Source organism: Galendromus occidentalis, unplaced genomic scaffold, assembly GCF_000255335.2.
Source record: "Galendromus occidentalis unplaced genomic scaffold, Mocc_1.1 scf7180000077450, whole genome shotgun sequence".
Taxonomy (NCBI): domain Eukaryota; kingdom Metazoa; phylum Arthropoda; class Arachnida; order Mesostigmata; family Phytoseiidae; genus Galendromus; species Galendromus occidentalis.
Window position 1 is genome coordinate 834654 of NW_003805438.1, and position 25595 is coordinate 860248.

A 25595-nucleotide genomic window follows, 5' to 3' on the forward strand; every position below is an offset into this window, starting at 1 on the left:
GGTCGCCCCGGAATATCTTTCCAGAAACATATGCGTGTACATAGAATGTGCACCGTTTACCCTGTATCCGACTAGACACAAAAAGTCCCGAACGACGACGGTCGGCTGCGTGCCTGTCATATGCAAATCTCAATGAATGAACGGTGCCGCCGTTTCTGCAGAGCTCGCTCTTCCATCGTTTTCGCTACGCTCATCGTTCCGTCGGTTTTCCCGCAACGTCAACTCTGTCGTAAGCGAGCGTTGCTGTTGCGTTTGGACTTTTGTTGTCGCGTAAAAAGCCCCACGAGCACACGGAGGCGAACGCTGGCTATCCGACTCCTAGCTCTGGTGGGCATTCGGGTGAACGGGGAAAGAGCTTGCCGTCTTGATACCGAAGAAGAACGGCGCGGCGGTCGACAGTCCATCTCAATCAGCTGACTGCGAAAGCCCGGACGAACCCTCGACCGCAAGAGAGCCATGCTCGCACAACTCGTTCGGCAAGGTCGCTACCTGCCCCTCCGGCTGACTCGCGAGCTACCGCTTTCCGCTCGCCCTGCGGCAGCGCTTTCCGCTAAGGGCTCCGAGACATGTCCAGCTCGCAGACAAGAAAAGAGCCAGACGGGCCGGTCAGATGCCGCGTTGGCTAGCAACGGCCCCTGGAAGCAAGGCAACTTCTCTCGAAGACGATCAACTTGGCCCTCCTTGTTAGAAAACCACAACGTCAGTCAGAGCGGAAAAGTACACGCTTCGAGGCTGAAGGTCTGATGCCGGCCGCCGGGGGGCTCCAGCCAATTTCGAGCTCCCCGTGAATCTTATACTGTGCCGATCCGACGACCCGGCCCGCTGAGCTCCATAGGAACCAATGTACATACACTTAGTTTTCCCAGGAGACGAGCGGCACGAGAGTCCTCACGGAGTGCGCGTTACGCTGAATGCGCCAGAAACTTGTTACGCGTAAAGAATGGAAACTCTCCTCCTGGAAATCTCTCTTGATATCGCCCCGAGCGTATTCAACGAGGTTGCTTCTACGTTGAGGCGCTCATTGATATGTGACTACCATCATTAGGATCCGGCGGAGACTCATTACCGTGGGTTGCTTTGTCTCGGATTCAAACAAGCGTCAACGAAGAGAGAGAGAAATTCTCTCTCATCCTCTCTTTCCTCCTCTTTTCTCTGGTCAAAAACACCATCGAGGCCGGCGATGAGCCCATACACGGAGAATAGGTCGATTCACACCTTCATCTGGCGATACTATTTCCGACCGGATGAATTGTATCTCTATATTGGCAGAGCGAATTCCTTTATGTCAGAGAGTTGAGACTCCGCAATACTGATGCGCTCCAGCAAGTCCTCGCGGGGATTCCCCGACTTCCGAGAGAAGTTTCTGGTCTTCACTTCTCCGCCCGGTCACATTCAGCATTCCCCGTGCCCTTTCCATTTCTGAACAAGATTCCGATTCCGGAAATCCGAAACCATGCATTCAGGGATCCTCAGGGATTAGAAAACGAATATGAACCCCATCCGAGTTCAGAACGAGCGGCCAGATCGTTTCGTCACGGAACTCCAGATGAGTTTCTCCCGGAGCTCCTCGTTCGAAAGCAAGGCTTCTCTGAGCCGCGAAACCGAGATTCGCTCCACACGCGAGCCGGAACCGCGACGATGAAATTTTGAAAGCCTCAACACCTGCTCCCGCGTTTGTCTGCCGCCGGCGGCCAGCTGCCGGCATTTGGAGCGAGGAGCGCAGCGATTCTGACATTAGAGTCAAAAACACATCTTCTGTTCCGGGTCCGGATTGGCAAATAGGACCTCCGGTCCAACATACGCCAGAAGCTCGATCTGGCTCTAACTGCAGCTTTCTCGAGCAATAGCGGCAATGACACGAGCCCGGACTGACTTGCAATTCAATCAGGCGAATTAGAATACTTGATACGACTCGGGTCGTCAGGGCGATCCGGGCTCATTTCACGGAGCTCAACGAGTGTTGACTTATTTAGAATAAGGCTCGGAGACGTCCCTCCACTGTGCCGTCTTTTCGCGGAGTCGATTCTTTCCGCTATCATTCTTCGAAGCCGCGCTCTGGGTATATTAGTCGAGATCCGATCATGAGTCCGGCGGCGGTTTCTGACTCGATGTTTCTAAACGTCGCTCCTGGCGCGACTCTTGAAGGATCTGCTGGAGAAGTATGATTTCCTCCAAGAACGGTGAGCCGGGTCCTCGATAGCCTCATTCACTCCCGAGGTATGGTTTCGGAGGAGATCCGTATTCTTCCATCTGAATACTGCTCCTTCGGAGAAAAGTCCCGCCTCGCGAGGATCCATCGCGCCTCTTCCATGTGCGATGATAAAACGACTAGATTTGTGCCCCGAGACGGCCTGTACAGATCGTTCGTATCTCCCTGCAGGCCGAGACTCCTCCGTCAAACGTTTCGAATGGATCGCGTAGCAATGATACAGCTTTCCCAGTATATGTATTGCTGACTGCGTGGGATCCATTAGGTCAGATGGATGCAGAACAGATTTTTTTTCAATGGATGCGAGGGCTCTGCAGCTCGAATCGTTCTTATCCAACGTTCAAAGCTTCCTCATCACTGACAGAGTCGATGGATCGATGCTCGAGGCTAGAGGTGTGCATTCCTGGCATAGAACGGCTTCAAACGCCTCTGGATCCTGAGTTGAGTTGCTCCTCATCTCTCCTAATAACGACGCTCTGACTCTGACTCCATTCCCGGGAGCTCCCTCGGCCCCCAGTCTCTTCCGAGTCTCGAACCTTTGACTTGAATCGATGCGACCAGGCATGAGGTACATCTCGGGGAAAGGGGCGGGATTAGCGTCGAGCGCTGACAATCGCTGTAAAAATCGGGCATGTATCTCGACAGAATGAGATTTCCCGCTTCGCGGAACTTCCCGAACACGTCGAACTCTGTGGGCCGTATTCCAGGCCCCGAATATTGTATGCCCTGAGAAGCGAGAGCGTCCCACCGGGAGTTCCCGCGAGGCCTCGGAAATTTTCCCATGGCTGTTTGTGAGAGGGAACCGTGCGGAAGCGGAAAAGTCGGGGACGCTTGCGAGCATTGACGCGTTCAGGATGATCCATGGATCGATCGAAGTATACGACTTTTTAGCATCGAACGGTGATCAGGAGAGGCCAATCTCTTTCGTCGCGTGCACTGATTCGGAAGTGCAAAGAGCCAAATGTGCCAAATTCGGACGAAGAGAAACGACAGACGCGAAAACCTCGTGAGACCCTGCTGGTGCTGGCAAAGGATTTCGAACGTCGGAGGGGGAGCCAAATGACGATGAATGGAAAATTCTCTCCTGTGAATATCCTCCTCCACCGGAAAAATGGACGGAGAATCGCCAGGTGGACTCCGGGCTTCTCTGTGACGGGGTTCAAGTGCCATCGAAAGCTGGCAGCAGAATAGACGACGCGATAGAAGCTTGCCTGGGAGAACAAGAGACAAAGGCCCTTCGACAAGATCGGCGGAACTGGCAACCACTAACCCCAGCTGATCCGATACCTACACGCAATTTCGGAGAGGACCAGGAGCGGGGAACTTCTTCCGTTCCCGTCGAACGCCGGCGCGGGGAACTCTCCCTGAGGATCATCGTGACGTCGACCAGGGATTCTGGCTCGCACTGAAGTATACAAATGAGTGTGGGCGCTCACGCGCCTCGTTTTTTCGAGGGGAATAGTGTCTACTTGAGACTAATGATGTTCCACGCACGATTAGCTCAAGTTTCAAGCGCATAGCGGAGCCTGTGTTCCGCTCGAGGGTGGCAGGCAAGTCTTCCATCACCGAGGGAAGTCTGCCATGAAATTTCTTAGCCGCTCGATCCGGTGGAGGTGTCCCGCACCATATGTCAGATAGTGAACCGTTCAGGGGCCGTCGCTCATTTATGAGAAGTACTTATAATAGGGAGCTGTACAAAAAGTAGTTATTGTACCATTATCATCAATGGGTGCTCAGGATCGCGAGGTCTTTCTCCGGCTTCCTAGAACTTTGCTGAGGGCTACTGGTGAATGTGAGGTGGTGGGTGGGGCTTGGCATTGTATCGAAGATCGCATCGGCATATTGAATGCAGAGAGACTCGGCTGTGATTTCGCGAATCCTATGTCGTCCGCATGAGATCATCGATGCGGGAAATTCTCTGCCGCGTCATTGGACGGATGGTCTGTAACTCCGGTTCAATCACGCAGGTTTCGCTCATGGTGTTCGTTCCTTTGGTGTTCAAAAATAGTGCGGTGCTCGCCGGAGTCCCGTCGACGTGTTGTCACTACAGAAACACATTGAAATACAACAGCTGTTAAGTTGGGCATGTGACCTCACTTCCACTCCACTGAACGCTCTTCTTGTTAGTCAGTCAGCCGAGCAGTCGCCACCTCGGTCAGGGCTGAAGTCAGCGGGTCTGCACTTGGAGATAGAACGCCCGCCAGATTGTTGCTCGCCACGATTGAACGACTTCGGCGAGAAACGAGTTCCGGGCCGGGGAACTATCGACGGAAAAGAAGGAAAAGAGAACACTGTCCTCGCAAGCGACGACGATTGAAATAAATCCGAATGGGGTTGAGCAAAAATTAATTGGATGTTATTGCTTCTTTTCGGCAGTTTCCCTAATTTCTAAAGGTCGTTGCAGACAAAAAGAAGCTCCAGGCTGACTTCAGTTCGTCTCCATGGGCAGACTGAAAGAGTTGAGAACGCGAAGGAAGGAAGGAAGTGTGTGAGTAACTGTGCGAAGACGGAAGGAGGGGAAGGGCCTAGCGGCAAGAGAACCTCCATGAAACTAAGGGTGTTGCCCCATCAAAAAGCTTTCAAACATCATCAGCAGCTGCTCTCTCCGACCTGACCAAGCTGCAAGGTCCAGAACGACTCTTCTAACGAGCCGAGACTTGGAGCTTTTGTTGGAAGAGCTTCGCCCTGTACACAAACGCCTTGAGCCCTTTTCATCTTTCATTCAAGTCAAAAACTCGCCGACTTCTGAGCTAGTCAACCAGCGACACAAGGCGCTTTCAGACTTGCTCTTCACGAGACGGTCCCTGAGAGCGCTTCTGAGATCCATGGAGAAGCTTTCCCTCACCCGTGAAGCGGGATAACTCCCGATTTATTCAAATGCACCGAATTCCCTGACGTCTCCGTTGAGCTTGGTTGCGGAGCCGAGCGGGAAATCTTCGCGGGCCCGTCGAGGTGTCACTCGTTTCCACTCGGGCGAGATGAGGGAATCCGTTGCACGGTGACATTTCGAGTTGAAACGGTTACAAAAGAGCCCCGTGGCATCTCGATATTGCTTTTTGCTGAAGAGGCATAACTGTCAGCCAGCGAGCCCTCATGGAAATTCAGTTGCGACGTCAAATGGCGAATGTTTGCGGAATTACGTACCGATGTATCCGGATCATCTCCCCCGCGTAGAATGGAATCGAAGTATCTCGGCTCACTTCTCGGAACGTGGGTTTATGAGCAGACTGACGAGTCGGGAGGTCAACGCGACTCAGAGCTCCCTCGTTCCGGGCACCTAATCGTCGCCGATCAGCTCTTGCGTCAGAAATCTCGACCTCCAGATTCAATGACACCACTCCGCGTAATCTCTGCGCGGGCGGTCGAACAGGCAATCCAGCAGAATTGGGAATCGGATCACGTTCGCGAAACCGAGACAACCTGTGAAATGTTTCAAAGTTTCCACCCCGGGAAAAGGCGCACTAGTGTTCGCCGATTTCCCCGGCTTCGGCTGCTGCCTCCGCTGCTGATTAGACGAGAAGCTCAAATTTAGAGAAACTCTTCCGAGAGGGGAAGCAGAAACGAGACAACCATCCCGTGAGGAACTCAACCGAAGGAAAAACCCTGCCAGCAGCCTACCGAGCAAACCTTAATCAGAACTCTCTAGACGCTCGAGGCGGCTGTGTCTTTTTTCTCCGGCCCATTCTTCTCTCGAGGTTCTGTTTCGTCGTCCCTTTCCTTCACATCACCTCCTCACGAGGGCAGATAACACATCCGACAAAGAACTCTTGCGCTTAGCTACGAAACCATTTACCGGTATCGGTTGCCCTCACTCCGAAGCCAGGATAAAGCCTTGACTGACCGAGTTTTACAGAGCGTGGAGCGAAGTGGAATTATTCGTGGGTGAAGTTGAAGCTTGGGAGCAGAATTACATCGCATGGTACCGGAACGGCTGGGGGATCTTCTCGATTTGAAACGCATTGCCGCGAACCTCATTATTTTCCCGAAGGAAAACAAGCCATCAAGGATGGTCGGAATCCTTGTGAAAGAAATGAAAATATTTTGGAAAGGAGGGAACCGTCCCTTGCAACCGCCGCCCTCCTAGAGTCGGACCCAAGGTCAATAGTCATCTGTTCCCGCCAGGTTGTCTTTCCTAATTTGCACCCGTTCGGCCTAAAACTCGATGCACCGTGGAAGGCCGAAGACCAGTGAAACGCCCCTGATGTATAATCAAATTAACGCTGCCGAGTTCCGAGGTGGCGAGCTGACTGATCGATGGGCGTAGGTGGCGGCACCGATCCCGGTTCGTGGAACGAGAGACGTGTTCCCCTCCAGAGACGCGTTTCGGTTCCTGACGTTCTCCTATGGGGCGACTCATTTCGAATTCTCCGCATCTGGCCTCCGAGCCGGCTCGTATGGCGCAAATAGGTCGAGCCCGAGTGGGTTCCCTGCCTAGGCTGTCCGAGTTATTTATCTGCCGATACGGCAGCAGCAGCAGCGCTTGCGTCGGCCGCTCAAACATTGTGGGGACAGCCAGATTCAGACGCTCAGTGGAAGAGGCAGCATATGTCGATGACATAATAAGATGATCAGTTGAGAGAGACGCCCGCGGCACGCACTGTAATCCGCGTCGCCGCCCATAAATCCGATACTTCGCCTGACTGAGTTCTCGGTAATCGAATTAACCGAAATTCTCCAACTCAAATTCAACGACTCACGCTATTGAGTCGAGAACGTCGATTCCAGCCATTGATTTCGCCATTGATTCGTCTCCCTCCGTTGTCAAGCGCAAACCACCGCAATCTTGTTGCTCTCGGTATTCCGAGCCTGTTTTCGATCGCTTCGGCTCGCTCGAAATCAGCGGCGGGAGTTTTGTTCGTATCGGGACGTGAGTGATTCCGTCTGCCATGTTGACGATTCGGAAGGGAACAAACGACGATTTGCCGCAGGAATACGTCGTTAAATTTCGCGTCGATAATTATCATCAACCGACATCCACATCTTGGGGAAGCTATCCGATTCCCACGGATTCTGGGTGCCTTCAGTGTCTTCTGCGACTCAAAATTCGACCGCACGGAGTATTATTCCACACGGATGCATCATCCATCCGGAACCAGGCTGGACTCGCCACGCCCAGTGACTGCTCGCTGCGCAGCGGAATAAATTTATTTTTGTTCAATAGCTCAAATATCGGCGTGTTCTGCAATCGATAGTCTATTTCGAGACTCGTATTCAGCGCGATCGCGGCACAAACACGATTCCGTCAGCTTTTGTCTTTTTCCGCCGTTGACTCCGTGATATCGTCTTCGAGTAGAGATTCGCATCGAGCGACTCCAAAAGCCGATCATCTTCTCGCCCAAGACGAAAGAGTCGATCGCTCCGCCGTTCTGCATCCAGGGCGGCTAGCGATAGGATTTGAAGCGATCGTGCGTGCACATATCGTCAGGAGATAAACTCGGAGAGATTAATCCGGAAGCCGAAACCCTTACGGAGTTACGTCGATGAGCTACTCGAAAATCCGGGATTATCTTGCGACAGCCCAGGAGCTCAAATACGGGCGTGTTGAAAGCGAGGGTTTCGCCAGCAAGATATCGAACGGCTGAGACGTGGGCGCTCTTGAGTCATGTTTTTAATCCTCGGTTCCACGATTCGCTCCTCGGACGACAGGGGAGTCCAGGTGCAAGGAGGTCAGAGCCGATGCGAATAAGTTCCCCGACTGGAATCATTATTGAGATACATAGTGATGCTCTATTATTCCAGCCGCGAATCAGCTTGAGCGCGGAGAGTCATGGGGCGCGAGGGGCGTGGAGCTCAGATCAGACGAACATTTCCGCGAGGGGACTCCTCACATCGAGCCTGTTGTCACCCCATGAAATCTTCCGGAGCATCGTCCGTCGAGCTCAATTCACTCGACGGCCCGGAAATACAACCACAATCGATTTTCTTCCAAGAGATCCCCCAAGTGGAGCAGACAGAGCCGGAGGCTACGGGACCCAGCGAATAACAAACGATAAGAAGAGAATGAAGGTCGCAGGGAAGTTTCTGGAAGTGATCGATATTACTCGAAGCACTAAGATCGAGCGAGGGAGCAAACGGTCGACCAATCAATGAGATGGCGGAACGCAACTCCTTCAGGAGTTTCTTTCAGGGAGCAGGAAAGCGTATTCTTCGCTGATAATAATCGTATCTCGGAAGAAGTTCTTCCAGGCAAGTATCTGTTCGACCTCCGCAGATCAAGCGTGAGCGACGACAGCCGCAATTTGTGACCGGTCCCGTCTGGCGCTGCTGCTGAGCTACATGACTTCGACAGATACGATGCGATTTATTTTCTCGCGATATATCCATCGGCAACGCGTGAGACTACCTCAGTGGTCGATTCTTCCTGGACGTGCTTGCTATTGCCCGAGGCGTCCGGGGAGCGAGTTCTTCTCGAGAACGACTTTGTATTATATTACACAGCCTCACCGAGCCATCACAAGCTTTCTCGTTTTTCCCGAATCCCAATGCTCACCTCATTCGCCTATGGTACTATCGCTGTTTCTTCTCGGAAGGAAAGAAGGAACGGCAGCGCCTCACCTCGTCTGGGTAACATCTGGTTCCGCACGAACGCCCTCCGACAGAAAGTTCAGAGTCCTGAATTGATGGAGATTTCCTGCGAAACTATACGGGAGCCCGGACCTTAGTCTCCCCGCAAGGACCCAAGATATGCAGCGAATTATAATTGCTCTCTCGACGTATAATGTCCCGAGCTTTTCTCGTTTCGCGCCTTCCCGTCGTCCCGATTCCTCCTCCCTAATCGATTCGAATTGAACCAGATGGCGACCTCGTCCGAGTCGGATCATGCTTTACAATTCGCACCCATTGGAAACCCCGCCAGGTTTCTCTGATCTTTCAGCCCTTGAATATTCCGAGCTGAGACTCCCTTGTGTTGTTGCTTTGCTTCGACCTGGGGGTAAGCGAGGCCTCGGGGAAAGCTTAGAGCCGGACTCATGACCCTGTAGTACCGATGCAAATTGCTCATTCCTCATCGCAGTGTCTCTCCTCAGAAGCTCATATTGATGTCACATGTACTCTCGCAGGGTGAGGAATCATTTGCGGCCTCTGCCCAGTGAGCTTCGGTCAACCTGCCTTTCTAAAACCTTATTCCCATTACTTGAGATGAGCTCAATGTGATATCGATCCAGAGACGCCTGCTTCCTCTTCCGCGGCAGGCGAGGGTCACCTTGCGGAGTGCCGCCGCCGTCGAGCATCTCTGAATGCGAAGTAGAAAAGGATGTTGGTCTTAGATCATCCCGCTCGGTCTACTCCTACGATTTATTTGCTTTTCCTCCCTATGAATCTCCGGCAGAGAAGGTCAGCTCGGGAGAGGAGCCAAGGCCGTTCGCAGGTCCTCCGTGTGAGATTCCGCGAAAGCTCCGACTGGTGAATCCTCTGGGAGCAAGGAATAACGTCGAATGCTCCAGCCGACCAGTAAGACGATTTCCCATGATATTTCCCCACACCGGGGGAGTCAGACCCCACAGGGCTCGCCCTCATGTTCCGAAAGGATGATTTTCAGTTTCGAGATAGTTTTGCAAAATACGATAATTTTCTTCGTTTCTATTTCGCAAGCGAGTACGGGGGAGCATCCACGAAGCATCCTATCAAGCTTAACACATACAAAGTGTCTGTTTTCGTCTGTGTTCCCTCTAGTCGGTGGAGTGTCTCGAACGTGAGTATAACTGCGAGAACACCCACGGAACGAAGTATTTTTTTTGCGCGTTACTTCATTAGCGGAGTTCGGATCCTTGTATTTTTGTTCTCTGCTGCTTACTAACGATAGTAACTTTAATGGACGGCGGCAGGAGACGAACAATATCCACGTTGCTGTCTCCGTTGCCTCGGGGCTGGACACGTCGTCAAGAAAGGGAGCGTTCCATCTGAACGCAGGGACTAGCTTCTCTCCCGACGAAACTATCCCGAGATATATTCTCCATCCGAGTTTCTCGAGCAAGAGGAACGGCTGTGACCCGACATGGGTCTCACAGGACTCACAGAATCCGCTAACTAAGGCTTATTCAAGGCAGACCGAGTAGTCGCTGCGTGAGCCATTCTCGATCAGGGTTCTACGAGAATCACGAGGTACCGTGGAGACTTCGACCGATGGAAGGGAATCGGAGCAAACTTGTCCAGAAGGAACAAACCGAAGCTTTTCCTTATGGTCTGTTATGCAGTTCCAGGGTCACGTCTTTCTTATTGATTGACTGCCTATGGCTCCCCGACCCCCATGAAAGATCATTATGCTTGACAAAACCAGCCAGAGGTTCTGCCTGTTGACATGCATCAGGTGCCTTTTGGTAGATATCTGATTGCCAGATCGATTCCCATGAGAAGGAGTCGCTCCCGTTGAGGACCCGTGAACGATGGTCGCTGCCAGGAGCGCCACATCCCCAGCATACATGAGCATGAGCAGATCCAAGCTTCACAAAAGCGGATTCCGCTTCGATCGTCCGTCAACCCACGGTCGGCATGACCGCCGAACACTCACGGTCGAGACTCCAGAGTTCGCATTTACGACACTGCTTCTCATCGACCACCTGAACAATCCGAACCCGTCAGCAGCGCCGATCAGCTCCGGATTCGATGAACGAAAGAGAAACGAGCGTCTGGTAACTCGATTCATCATGAATGAGCACCCATACGAAAGCAACAGAAGGAAGATTGCTCTCCACCAGCTACACCTCGATCTTTTTCTGAAGGAGGTCTTAACTGAGAAACCTCCTGAGCGAGCCACCTCGGAGCTTCGCATGCGAATGATTACTCTGCTTACAAGTAGTCAGAGTGATGTATGCCCAGGCCGATGCGCCTCCGCACCGTGTGCATTGAATGATTGGAGCCTTCGTCGCTGCTCGAGTCTCCTGTGGGATGGTCGAAGCGTCGATTCGTAGTGCACGAGGAGAGAAAGCGAATTCCGTGAACTCTTTACGGTGAACTCCTTGTCCTCGGATCGGTAGGTACATTGCAGGTCCCGGTGATGATTTGTTCTGGTCTCTCGAGGTCGTTGTTGGGCTCGGCATCCCGAAGAGAGGGAGACCTGATATACGGTTTCGCACATGCAGAACCGCGGGAGCAGTCAACCGACCTGACGGGGCTTGATCTGATGGCAGTCCCATCGATTCCCAATGAACGACGACTGACACTGGCTTGTCTGGGACTAATTCTCTTCTACCCTCAGATATCCCTACCAACAAGATATCTCTTCCGAGTTCCAGAGAGGGAACCCTCGGGCCCGGCATTGTGACACTCTCTGCGCTGATCGTATCATGAATAGCATATGACAAAGTTCCTGCGGAAACCTAGTGAGGTCCTGGAGCCGTGAAGAGGGTCCGTGTGAAGTGTCACGTAACCATTGAGAGACGTATCTCGATCGTGGGCTGGCTTGCCGGTTCGTCCTTCCGCCCTGCGTCCAGCAATTACCGCTCTGTAGCTTTCCAGCCGAGCATTCGGGTAACATGAGCTCGTCCGTGCTCATGCATGCGGCCAGCCCCATCTGATATCTCCTCAATGATGAACTCGAGTTTCCGATCAGCAGTGTAATGTGATCCGGCTCTCCACTTCTCGTTTTTGTCTCCAATACGTCGACCAAGCGAAAGCTCTCTCTGAACGAACTCCTGGCCGGAATAATCGACACGGCGAGCCAGTGACTCGAGCAGCGCACCTTGGATCGCCTTTCCTGTGACTGGAGCCGTCGCTGGTGGTACGATTAAGCCGGCAACTTCTCCCTTGTATTCTACTTGCTAAGCTGTCTATCGTTCCTTCCCGGGAATCCTCCCACTGACTGGCCAGGAGATGAAGAAGTTTCCCACCAGAACACGGTTAGAGGTCGACTCGTATACCGGCTGTTGGCGGCAAGCGGACCGAGGAGGAAAAGGTCACGGTCCATCTCTGGCTCGAGGACAGGGGTCACCTCCCCGCCTCAAGCCCACTAGTTTCAGAGCCTTGTCAATGAAAATCACGTCCTATTCGAACCACCCACCCACTCGCTCGGTATGTCGGCCGGACAAAGGTCCGCTTGGCAAAGGTCCAATATTCTCCCAGCTCCATTCGCCCACACTGAGCTCTCATCGGGTATCCTGACAAATGGTTCGCAAAGCTACGGTCTCTCCTCATCGGGTTTGCATGAACAGCACGGAGTCGTCGCTACGCCTCACGCGACGCTCAGCTCAGGAACCCGCTTTAGCCTATCTCTGTCAGCGCGATACGGAATTCCTGTGAGTGTCTCGCTCGAGCCGGGTGCAAAGAAGACCCCGAGCGTCACTCGTTGGACCTCTTCCGATAGCAAGTCCCGTGCATTTATCAGAATATTCCACGTATGAATCATGAATCAGGTGATCGTTCGGTGCTCCTGATCAGGAGCACAGGCAGCGGACTAAGTCATCAGCTGACCCCGCCAGAGGGAATATAACTTGTCGACCCTGGGGGCTCTCCCTCGAGCTCCGCGGAGAACGGCGTTACGTTGCTGATCTGCTCGGTGACTTCGGGCTTCATTGAACTCGGCGATTCGATGAAAGTGTAGAAACAAAGACAACGATACAACATTGGTGACAATAGTGATTCAACACACTGTCTGAACTGTGCCGAGTTGTCGAGCGAGCACAAAAGACCAATCCGGGCTAAATTCGCACTTTTCTCTAGCCTGTCCTCTGATTCGACGTTGGTGCACGTCTGGGCCGTAATTCGTGTCGCGTTCGTCTTCTACGACAAGCGGAGGGAGGGAAGACCACGACGTCGACGACAGGGAAAAGACGAAAGAGAAGACCCTCCCGCACGCCCTTACACGTTGTCTTAATTGGACTGTCTGATTGTCCCACACGAGCCGGCCAGGCTTCGTGGAAGTTTCCCACCGAAAGCAATCTTGACTTCATTCGGCCTAGTGGGAAGATCATCGCTCCACAATAGCCTGACGGAGGAGTTCTACTTCGTCAGATCACGAGCCCTGAGAGAGCGTACGATTCCTAACAAAGAAGTCCCGGCGTCGAGAAATAGTCCTCACCGATGTTGAAACCTTTCGAAATGAAATCTAAGTCCTATGCCATCCGGACTTCGCCGCAGAAAAGAATCTAGAGATGTCATGGGTTTCAGGTTGCACCCGTGGCGACGTTGTACTCGAGAATTTCTGGGATACTATTTTATAGACACAGCTGCGCAGACGGAGTTGGATTCAAGAGCCGGATCCAGACCTAAAAATATCCTATTTGTCTCTCGTCGGCTGTCTTGGAAGGAAATTATCCCGGCGAGATATGTATCTGCAGAACTCGGACATCTGTCCAAACGTGCTAAATCTACCGGAAACACCGGTCGCAGGCCAAGCGACGTTTGTCTTGAGCTCGAGCCGACGGCACCAAACGCCCCTAGAGGGATCTATGAAATCGGCAAGGTCTGCGAAAGAGATTTCCCAATATACAGTCTCAGACTAGGCCTCGGAGCTGAGTGACTGAGTGCAATCAAATGGAATCGGACGCTTAGCGCCGCATATCGATTCGACCCCCGAGCAAGGTACCACCTTTATCTTGTGAAGCGGTTCCCGCGAACGAAATTCCGACGGTGAGAGCCGAGAGACGCCTGGTGAAAGGCTAGGTCTCTCCGACGGCTCGCACGAATCCTTGCGAAGAATAAACATTTCTACTCCGACTGCACCTCACCCCGTTCCAGGGGCTACAGACGCTTGAAAGCGAATTAGTCTTCCGGGGATAGTTCCACAGCAGAAGAGATTTCGGCTTCCTCGGCAGACGTCTTTTATTCGGTGCTTCGCGTGCTATTCGAGCGATTTCCGGAAGACTCAGTCAATGAGATTGTCGACGGCTCCCATGAATTCGAGAGGGAGTGCCTGAACCAACGGCTTGGGACGCTAGAAGACTGTCGGTCGTGTTCGCTTTCGGAACGGCTTTCCTCGCATCCCCGACATTTGCGATCGCCTCCGACGTCTGCCTTACGCGCCGGGACGGGGGAGACGGGGGAAGGAGCGCTTGGCATCCGGAGACAGAAGACATTTCCACTCCGGTCGCGGTTCTTGTGATCTCCTAAGTCACTGACTGAGAGCAATTTCTAAATAGCCTCCAACTTGCGCAAGCTGAATTCTCGATAACGCTGCGACATACAAGAGGCGACTTCTATTGAGTTCTAGGCAGGCCTGATTCCCCGCCGGGAAGTCTGAATATGCTCACGTATTTCGCACAGGAGAATATTCCCCTGCAAACACGTGTCCGACCGGAAATTATCCTGATCCGATTATTGGTGGAAAGTGAACGAATCGAGTCGCTTCAATTATGCATAGTTTCCCGAGCCGTTCTCTGAACAGGAATCCCTCTCAGCTACGCTTCATGAATATCCTTCCAGAAAATTCCGGCTCGGCCGACAGTTCAGGGTGACTCGGAGGTTCTCCTTTTTCATCGCTGAGCGTCGGAAATGGAGGAACAGGAGATTCGAATCGTATCGGCTTATCGACTTTCGATCGCTGCCGTGAGTCCCCGCCGGAGCGGTGGGAGAGAATCCACTTTCACTGGACAACTTATTTCGACGTCCCACGCTAGCATCCCTATGCGTTAGAGATCGTCTAATGAGAACGTTGCGTCGAAACGGCGGAACGTAGTGACTTCTTGCCCGAGAGAGGGAGAATTAGTTCTCGCTCCAAGAATCGCCTGCTCGCCGGCTCGTGATCTCATGGAAGCAAGCGCTCGGAGTTTCATTCAGAAACCTCGAGTTCGGGATTGGGTCCCTGTTCTCTTCCCGACCCAATTTTTCTCCCCCATCCGCGTCATTTTTCCTTTTCCCCCGCCTCCCTGGAGTAGCTCCCCGAACGCCCGGGAATTCAAGTGAGAAAGAACAGAAATGGGCTTTTAGTCCAAGGGGGAGAACATCGAATCTGCTCGAAGCAGAACCGGGAGACGAGAAGCGACGGGAAAGCTCCAAACGGCTTGGAGAACCCTCCAGATGATACGTGTATCGACTCCTTCCTCCAACGTGCTTCTCGTGTCCTAGACACGATATCAGCGACGCATCCGAGCGCCCGACTACTTGTCGAGAGGAATCAAAGTCAACATCGCGAAGAATTCCTCTCACATCCCGCTGCTAGACAAACGGAATGGAGAGCAATCGCAGACGCTAAAGATAGTCAAAAGACGAGAAATGAAGGAAACGTCGACGAGCGCCGACAGCGCAGCCTACGAGCCGTCGGGACTGTTTCTCCGAATTTCCCGTTCGTTGAAAATCGATTGGAGTCGTCGGCGCCCCCGAGCTAGTTCTGCCGTTGGACCGGAACTTCCGAATTGGTTGAGCAATGTGGTTCGAAGGGGAGTCTCTCTCGAGAACAGGAACGGAGGACTAGTGAGTACGAGGAATCGATGCGAGAGGAAGCAAGAAGGTTCACAGCGACTTTTCGCCGAAGTCCTCATCGGAGTCGCACACATCCCTACCGATAATCGACATCGGAATTCGTCGAATCGACTCATCATCACGAGATTTAGCTCTGGCGCCGCCGCCGACGTCCTCGCGAGCGGCAAATCAGAACACGCGCCCTCGAGCAAGAGTTTATCGAAAGAAGTATCTTTCCGCCCGGTGTCGTCGGCCGATGGCGTGCGCGATTCCGAATGGAGATTTTCGCGGGACGTGAATATTCCTCAGGTGCGACAGACAAGGAGACGACGCGCTGTCCGAACAAACATTCCATTTCCGGAGACAACAAGCCGAGACTAAGCCGGAGCCGCGAAGGTACCCACCGAGAAACCGTCCATCCGTGCGGAAGCGGGGAAACCGCTTAGAGCAGTATTATTAATAATAAGCCACGATCTCAAAGTCACAAGGGTGGCTCCGGGCGGTGCGGCTGAGCCACCGGTCGAGCTCGTATGAAATTCATAAGCACCATTCGGTCACGATCTGGCTTCGAGCACTCCGACCCGGAAATTCCTCTTAGGCTCGAGCGGTTGAGAACGTTTCTTTTTTCCAAGCGACTCACCGTCAGAAAATTCGTCGAACCTAGGGACGGACGTCCGAACCGAACGCTCCACTGCTTGGCAAGAACGTGGGCTTGGATATGCATAAAGAGCTTGGGTCCCCAGCCTGGACAGCATTAACTGTTGTAGGGAAACGAGATACGAAAAGTCTCGATTCGGTGGAGTCTCAAGTGTCCATTCGCATATCGGAGGATATAATCGCCAAGCTCATCGGCACGCCAAATGAGGTCTGCAAATAACGAGGGACCACCAGTCAGGGATCGCATGGCTATCCGAGAGACGGAGTAGCTTACAGCGAATTCGCTGGGTCTATTCCGTCGGTGCGAGGACACCACACCAGCCGAGCATTGATCGAAGACCGTGCGGGCTTTGTTTCCTCCGGCAAAATAGCACAATACTACTGGTAAGCTTCGAGTAGATGAATGAGATTTCCCCGATGTTCTATTGACGGAAAGGGTCCGAGAGGAGATTTTCGTATCCGCGTAGATTTCCCTGATTTCTCCGGGCATTCGGCGGGTTATTGTTTCCCGGAGAATATCCCATTCCCATGTCCGTCCGGATTCGCGTATACATAGCGAGAACCCGGTCGGATTCTAACGAAGGTCGTTATCGAACATTCACGAGCTCAAAGGTTTCCTTGACTCCGAACTCTCGACTCTTCTGATTCTCCGAGCCGGCGGGAGTAGGGTTGTGTTAGTATCGGTGGTCGGCCTTAGCGGAGAGTCCCGCTATTTGAGAAGAATGTTTCAGTTTTTGAAAATCTCCCTGCTGACTCCTCCGCGGAGCAGTACATACAAGGAGAAGAATCAGTTCTGAACTCCTGTCCGGACGAGAGGAGGGCTGGATGGAAGATGAAGAGCCGGAGGTTGTTACGGAACAACTTGACTGGAAATATGACGGCGGAGTCTGGTGGAATCAGTGAGGACCTCATGACGACGATCGGAGTTGAAGCCAGAAAGTACGTCCGCCTTTGAGGTGGAGCGAAGCTGGCGATGGAGGAAGACGAAATTTCGGACCAAATTATGACAATGAAGTTTCCCGATCGCGAGGTGGCGTTGAAGAGCTCTTTGAGAATTTCTTCCTCTATCGTTCCCTCCAGCAGAAGCTAATCTCCGCCCTGTCATTCTCTATGTCGTCGGCGTTCTCTTCTCCCGTCCCGTGGATGACCTGACTTTCCAGGGGGCGGAATAAGGGGCGAGGACTTAAAAGTCGTTAGTTCCAGGAATAACTCCAAGGAAACTAACTAAGTAGCGAAATTCCCCTCGTCGGGGCTCCGAAGTGTCCACTCGTGGACATGTAGACGGAATCTCGAGCAACTTCCAAGAGATATGCAGAACATCGAGTGAGCAGAAGAGGTTCGGATTCAGAGCATGCGTCTAGCGGAGATCTTATTCGCTTACTTCGGCTCTCATCCGGGCCAAAGCGAAAAATCTGATCAAAAGTCGCGAACTCGTCGCCATCGCATTTCTCATTTCAAGCTTTCGTCAGCGAACGTCGTATTCGCGCTCTATGAGCGAGATTCGTTGGATTCTCGGGACCGGAGTCACAGCCGGATCTCGCCTATGCAACCCTCACCGAGGTCCCGGAGCCAGAGCATCGAGGGCTGAAAAATTTCCCCTTCTAATTGGAGAATTGTTGAATGAGCGATCCGTTTGTCGAAGATCGCATCAAAAAACGGGGTTTTCTCTGATTCTCGCCGATGATGACTTCTGGGTTCGAATTGGGCGAAAGAAGATCGAATGTTGACAGGAATCGTTAGAGCAAAAAAATCTGCGCTCCACTCATGACAAACGCGATTGGTCGTGTGATTGGGCAAAGCCAGCAGCCGGCCGACCGACGACGGTTGGGCATTCCGGGCCCTTCGTACTCGGCGCTCAACGAGACCGGATGGAGGCAACTTGGCCCCCGGCGAGCGAGTGCTCGGCTCACTGAGCCACTGACTGGGCGTCCCGTTTTTGTGTGCGAGTAGTAAAAATGTTAAGTTGGAATATTTACCGCCGCCGATCCGGCCTCTCACGCCCATGTGTGTCGTATGTCGGCATGTGAGCGGAGAAGGCTGCAGGGAAACGGCGGGTGTCGACAGCGGTCCCGATAGGAGCAGAAGTACCGTCGTCGGGCCAGCAGCAGCAGCCGTCACGGAAGGAGCACCATCGCCTCCATTCCTCCTAATACCACCACCCTTCCCACCGGCTCCACCTGGGTCCGCCGACAGGCGCCCGAGCCAGCTACGCGTACAGGTGGCGTTGGTCTGCTGCCGGATCTCATTGTGTGTTATTGCACGGTTAAACGGTGCAAGACCTCCTCCCTCCGTCTCCCGCGGGTGACTTGCCGGGAAGAAGTCGCTAGGACGGCTAAGGACTCGCCCGGTAGCTTTTCTATGCGACCGAGCGGCGGGATCTCTCTCAGCCGAACGACTGACCCACGACTCACTGAGCCGGCGCTGTGCTCTTCCGGAGTCCAGCGGTCTGTGTGTCTTTCTTCGCTCGCTCCGTAGTCTTCTCGTTTCCAGCTCTAAGCCACTGGCTCGAATATTTCCATCGGGAGCTTCCGGCTGATGAGTGTCAGCGGACGGTCGCGGACGTATCCTATTCGGCGGTATTCCGATGCAAATCTCCGTCAGTTCACAGGGGAGTGCTCCTGGCTGAATGTTTACGATATGTTTCGGTCCCTGAGGTTGTAACAACGCTGTTCATTAAATTTGTCGTCTGATCGTTCGCCTGTCCGCCTGACTGACTGCTTGTGTGCGAACAGCGCAAAAGGGACCCGCTGAAATCGGTTGTTAACTCGTCGTGACACCGCTAGGTTATGCAGAAAACGGGCTTTGAACAAACGGGGAATTCGTGGAGCTGCTAATGCACGGAGCGGGCTCCGGCGGTTCCGGCATTCGAGGCCGGGCGAAGTCGACCGAGAGCCTTCTCCGACCGATGCGTTCTACCGTTCTCAGCAGCCATTCCAAACTACTGACTGAGACACGACTAGCTGAATGGGATTGCTCACATAGAGCCGCATTCGACCCCGGCCCGAAAGTTTCGGAAAGAGACGATCACGCCCAGCTGAAGACCGGAAACGATTCTGACCCGCACAAGAAGTGCACTGCGTTAGTTTCTCTGGAATGTTCTAGCGTGGGTGGCGTGGGAGAGTTTCAGGGGAAAAGACGAGGTCGGAATAGATCGCGCAGGATTCCCGAAAAGAACAACGGAACCAGCACGGAGCGCTTCTCTTTTCAGAGTTTCGATTTTTGCCTGACCGATGACTTGCTCGTTTTATGCCGCTGTCCGTTTTTCTCCTCGGTGCCATGGCGTGAACTTCTCGGCCAGCTCATTTCCTAAATATCTCGGCTGCATGAGCTGACAGAGCGAGCCGTCACGCTCCGACTCGGAGATTTTGCGTGCCTCTTTCGAAATGAGCCGTTGGGATGTGCCAAGTAGGCTCGCTATCAATGATTTCTTGCATCGTGTCGGTCGCCAGCTCGGTGCAACAGCCCGAAAGCGTTCGAAGCGCGTAAAAGCCACCTCGTCAAATACGTTGACGCTTCACAGCCCTGCTGGCTCGGCGGCGAGCTCTCTCCAGGCTCCGGCCCTAGCGTCTTGGATCAAGAGAAGCCTCATAAAGTGTGAGGCTCTATTTGGCGAACCCTGATTCTTTTTATACCGGAAAGCGTAAACAACTATAAGGGCATCCGGATACTCCTCACGGTAAACGCCCAAGGCGCGCCTAAGGAGTAAGCGGAGACGAGGAACTCGGGAGAGATTCAACCAGCAAATCGAGCAGATAAACGAACGGAGCTCCGTACGGTGCTTCGTGGATGTTTCAACATGTGGTTCTTGTTGACTTGGTCGACTCTAACTTTCCTCGAACCTTAGGCAATCGCAATCCAGCCACCGAACTCGGGACTCCTTCTTCCGCATGCGGAGTCTTCAGACTTTGCGGAACTGAGTCCCCCGGGATTCTCGCGGCCACTCGTTCGTCCCCGAATTACTTAGAGGCGGACGCTTCTGTTTTGACGCCACGTGGCGGATGCGTCAGGCCTTCGCAGCTGTTTCGATCGGAAGACATGGGAATTGTTGCATGTGGAGTGGCTCGAAGCTCATCTCCCTCGTCGTCCGAGCGAGTTCGACCCAGCAACTCCTGGAGATGTAGGCCGTATCGTTTCTTGTTCTTTCTTCTCTCGGGGAATAGAATCATGGCTCAATGAGTTTCCTCTCTGCTCGACAAAAACACTCACTCACTGCTGCATGACCTTCGTCTCTGGGAGCGTGCTTGCATTGTCGAACCGCTTCACGAACGACGGCGGAGCCGGTCTACGAGCTCGCTGCCAACAATCGTGCCGAGAAGCTATAAGGCACGCGAAAGATGCAGTTTTTTGCCCTCATCACAACAAGTAGACCGAAGGCAACGACAGCAGAAACAGAAGCAGCCAACACGGTACGCTGCGGAGCCCAGCCGGCTGCATCTCTCGCGTAGTGACCCGCTTCCCCCAAATATGTATTTTCCCGAATTCCTCAAATATTGGAGCAAAATCGTTAAGATGAGTCGCGCCCTTGGCGGTGGGGGAATAACGAGTTTCACACTCAGGAGCCATCTGCTTGGTTCGGATGGCACGGGATAGACTTAGAGGGATTCGCCGAAGAGCCTGTCTGGTAGCCATCATTTCCGAAAATGAATCGGCTCACGCAAAAGCCGCCTTCTGTAAGGAGAGAATCGGGAATGATTCCCAATCGGGATCGAACATCCAGTGATCCAAGGAATCGAGTACTATTATATGAGAGAAAACGGGACTGAAATCCCAGAACAAACGAATAATATACATGCTGTCGGGAGTAGGCGATGCCGTGACTCCGGAGCTATCGATATGAAAAGTCTTCATGCTCGCGCGAGCCCCCGATCCGTGGACCGCCTTGAAGTGAGAAAGCCTATTCAGTATCTCCCACATTCGATCGATGTTTCCTGTTCTCTGAGCTTCTGCAAGCACTCAGAAATTCTCGGAGTTACCTTCTCGCGGCTTGGGGAGCGAGGGCGTTCACGGCGATTTCAAGGCCACTGCCTGCTTCGAAAACCCCCGATCGGAGAACCATCATCGGACAGAGTGGTCTGATAGTGGCGATCGAAGCCGATTCCTATCTCGAATGCAGTTCGCCTGATAGTCGATTCAGACTTTTCATCAGATTCTGACAGAGGCAAGCGTCCCGTCATAGATCAGAATTTGGAAAACTGACCTGCGGCGAGGCTTTGTCTCGAGCGTTCGGGAATCCACAGTGTCCGTGAAGTGACGTCGTCGAGTACACTCGAGCTGCTTAGGAGACCGAGCGCCCGATGCCCCTGTCGATCCGCCGATATATCCAGCGAGATCCTCAGAAACTCGCTTACCGTATTCCGAAGATATACGCTCCGGAAACAGAGGAAAGCAGCATGAATCCAACGAATGCTGAATTTCTTGGCGGAATAAAATGGGTCAGGGAAAATCACGGAGGGTTTGAAAATTCAGGGAGCACTTGACGCCGTTTCCCACCTCCGCAAGTTTTTTCCGCCGCGATTCGGTCGGGAAAAATGCAAAATCCCGCCCCCTTCTGTCTTCTACCGTATCTCATTTCGCTCTCTATGTCTTCATCTGTCTTCTTTCCACCAAAGCCTCGCAGCAGCCTTCGAGGCTCCAGAGCGAGCGCCCCGCCAGGGCCTACCGGTAGCCGAACCAGAACGTTTTTGCGCTTTTTCTCAACGCATTCTCTTCTGTTCTCTCATGTCTGAGTCCCTTATCCCTAGACCGCGGCCGCTCACTGCTCTTGGGTAGTAGTAATTCGAGAGGGCCTCGGCACACCTCCGCGTTGGATCAGCCGATTGCGAGGGATAAGGGCTAGGATCCTCTCTGATGAGACGGGTTTTCGAATTTGGAACTGCCTAGCCATCAAATCCTTCTCGCTTACGATCCTCAATCCCGTCCTCAAAGCTCCCTCGCTGGAACTGAGCTTTCCGCAAATACAGATCCGCTCGAGACCACTGATCAAGCCGACGACATTATTACGCTCTGATCAGGAGGATACAGTCCTCTTTCAATAGAGTTTCAGCCCTTGATTCTCCATCGACACGGAAGCTTTTGCCGATTGGAAACTTTCCAAAAACCTCGCTCCGAGAAAAATCCAACTCGTCTTGATCCCGGTGAGGAGGATTCCGAGGACCTCCCTCGACGAGTAACTTTGATGAAAACTCTGTTCCCTGTCACACTCTCCGGATCGGAGGCATTCCTCTCGATTGGCGTCTGGATTAGGATAGAGTCCGCTTCCGATCTGGAGGAGCTCCGAATATGGTCGGATGATTTTTTATCGCCTCCACCTCGCAGCGATGGTCCCTACTCCTATCCTATCGCAAGAGGACCACTCCCGCAAAGGTTACGCTCCCTCGAGTTAGGACTCTTTCACAAGTTCCCTTCGAGTATCCCAAGTCGGGGGAATTTTGTTCGAAAAAGAGCCCCCGGGATGACTTCCGACGCGTGTTCACAGCCGGCGTCCTCGAAAGCGACCCTAAAACGGTCCATTACGCCCTGATCGGAGCATGAATACTGACTGAGCGCTCGCTTCGACGTGTATTTATTGACGAATTGATCATTATGATAAGCTCCACAAAGAGAGTCCCTGATTCAGTTTGCGCGTGGTCAGCGCATATCGAATATTGGGTCCACCAAATCCAGTAGTTGGGCAGGCTCGTTCGGCGGAACTCACTCACTTCAGATGGCTTTGATGTTGAAGATCTGGAACGAGCTGGAGATCAGGAGAAAGTCGAGGGTAACGAAAGTTCGGAGAGGAAATGAAGCACTCAACGAGCAAAAGAGGGAGAGCGAACACACAGAGGCAGCTGGCACACTCGGGTGCAAGAACTTCCAGATTTACAGGAGCTGAAGCTGGCGATGCACCCCAGAATGAAATTGATTTCGTGACGATAGTTTCCCGCGTCCATTTAGGACTATCCGACCGGGATTTGAGCGATTAGAGCTCGCTCAATATTTTAAGAGGTTTGCGAAGTCATCCGCAGAAGGTTTTGCTCTGTCTGGGCAGGTCGCTGGAAGCTCGATCCTAATTAAAATTCTCCACTTATCAGCTATCGGCCCTTCGCAGTACGCCCGTCGGTGTGACCTGCGCGAGCCCGACACATGACGCGCTCGCTGATAAGAAACGATGCGCTGCGTCGTCGAGTCAAGCAACCCGTCAGTCAAACTCACTCAGTCAGTCAGAGGGGAGAGTCAGCGAGGCTCCTGGCATATTCAAGTTCTCAAGATTTCCCCCCGAGGACCTCGTAGGATGCAGTCCGTCGAATCTCGATTACGCCATCGATAGCTCTCCTTCCCCTAATCCAATGCATTACCAACACCATTTATACACCCATCTATTTGAGCCGAGATCGGGATTCAACTCCAGGACAGCGTCCGGCAACTCGACCTCCGGGGTATTACGAAAATGGTCGACGCCGCAAAAAACTCAATCATCATTCTACGGCATGGAGGTAAGAGCTTTTGCCTGATGACTCCATTGGCAAATATTTTCAGCGGCCGGATTCGGGCTTTTGACATGTCATGTAATCGATTTTGAACCGGGTTCAGAGGGACTACGAACAATATCGGATGGGAACCGTCGATTAGTTCAACCCGCGCGGCTCGTATGGAGCCCAAATTACGCTTCGATTATGAAACGTCAAACGCCGCGGATGGGGCTGGGGAAGTTTCGCTGCTGTTCTCGAAAAACCCGGAGGGAATTTCTGTGACGGGAACCTTTCTTCCGGCTAATAGACCGCTCTCACGATAAGCACAGACTCAGCCGCTTACTTCTTGAAACAACATCATTATTCCTCGCTGGGGTGACCTTGGAAAACAACGAACTCCCTGATAGTATCCATTATGGAGTGTCCTCGGGGCAGAGAACTTCAACCTTGGTCAGCTCACTCCACTAGAACTTGCAGATCCGATAGCCGTTGCTTGCTTCGAATCTGAAATCACTGCGGAGCGCTATCGGCATTGACCGAAAATTCGTGGCTATGAGTGTGAGGATTCCGTCCTCCTGATTGATCCATCCATTTCCAGGTTTATCATGTGCGACGATCGCGGGAATCGACACTACCTCGATGGCTTTGCTTCATTCGATGGAAAGACGCTCTGTGGTCGACCGGAATCTTTCAAACAGACAGTCCTCCTCACGTCCGTCGAGAAATTCCGGAATAGCATTTTCGATTCGTTCGCGGACGTCATGGTCGTCCTGACAGTTTTCGGAAAACTCTTCTCTCTCGTCCCGGAGCTGGAGAATCCAATGAGATGTCGATGCTTGTTTCCACTGCCGAGCGGCAACAGTTGTAAATCAACAGCGGGGAACTCCGTTCGCACTACGATGGTACAGTCGAACAAAAGCGCCAGCAGCAGTTTTCTCACTCGAGAGCGGATAACTCGGAGTCGTCTCGAATGTTCGCTTGGTTTGTTGCTTGCTCGGTCGAAGTATGTATCTGCGACGTACGAAGACGGGACGACGGAGTTGACGCCGACGAGAATGGGGGAAGGGCGAACCGACCGCAGCCGATCCTCTATAACATGTCGGCTTTATGTCGTTGTCCTTCGAGTTCCCTGATTCGACTTGGATATACTGCATCTGATAAATTGGAAATCAGGGCGAACGGAGGCCTCCGACTTATTCTGCTATCTAGGCCGTTAATACCCACCTTTTTGTGCAGATCGTCTTCATGACTTTGATGATGGTTGTTATTATGGTGTCCGAAGCGCTTCATGATCGCAAAATAACTCGTTCCGCGTAACACTTGCGAGCGATTCTCGTGTCAAACCGTAGCACTTGGTGCCCTGAGATCAATCACGGGGATTTCACTGAGTGAGCGAAATAGGATCCGATTTGGGATGAGCGCTGACTTGTGGGAGCTGCTGCGGGCGAATAGCTGCGACGATCGACTCGATTATCCCAGCGCCCCGCTTTTTTGAGGAATAATTCCCCTTTGCGTATTTTCGGGTAATTCTGCGAGTCTGTAGTGGGTTCGGGTGCACGAATTTCCGGCTTGGCGCGTGATGTACTGCGTGACACGTGTGCAGTTACGTGCAACTAATCAGCCAGTTCGCACTGACGAGGAACAAGGCGACGTTTGAGACGAAACGAAAACGACACGATGTGACTTCGATGCTGTGATTAAGCACTTTTACGTAGACACGGTTGACACTTGTTGGAGGTTCCTAACGCGTGTGTGCTCCGAGTTCAGGATGAGGAGATGAGTTCCTTTCCCTGCGGAGGTAAGTCCGGGAAAGGGTCCCCGAGCCACACCGCACAGAACACACATCGAGCTCATAGCGAAATTAGCCTTGTGAGGGCGCCACCAACGTTCGATACAACACGTACTATATGGCGAGTGGAGCTGAGAAGGAGGGTTACCGGGTCTGAACCAAG

At 52.8% G+C, this 25595-nt stretch overlaps 1 protein-coding gene across 1 annotated transcript in view; it reads right to left on the bottom strand.

Moving 5' to 3' along the window:
* Window positions 1-25203, bottom strand: part of LOC100906451 (ras-related protein Rap-2a) — a 40621-nt gene extending 15418 nt beyond the window's left edge. The window contains exon 1 of the mRNA XM_003743702.2: window positions 24868-25203. Coding sequence (XP_003743750.1) covers window positions 24868-24933 — 66 coding nt within the window. The 5' untranslated portion in view covers window positions 24934-25203. The remainder of the gene's footprint in view (window positions 1-24867) is intronic.
* Between the last annotated feature and the right edge of the window lie 392 nt (window positions 25204-25595).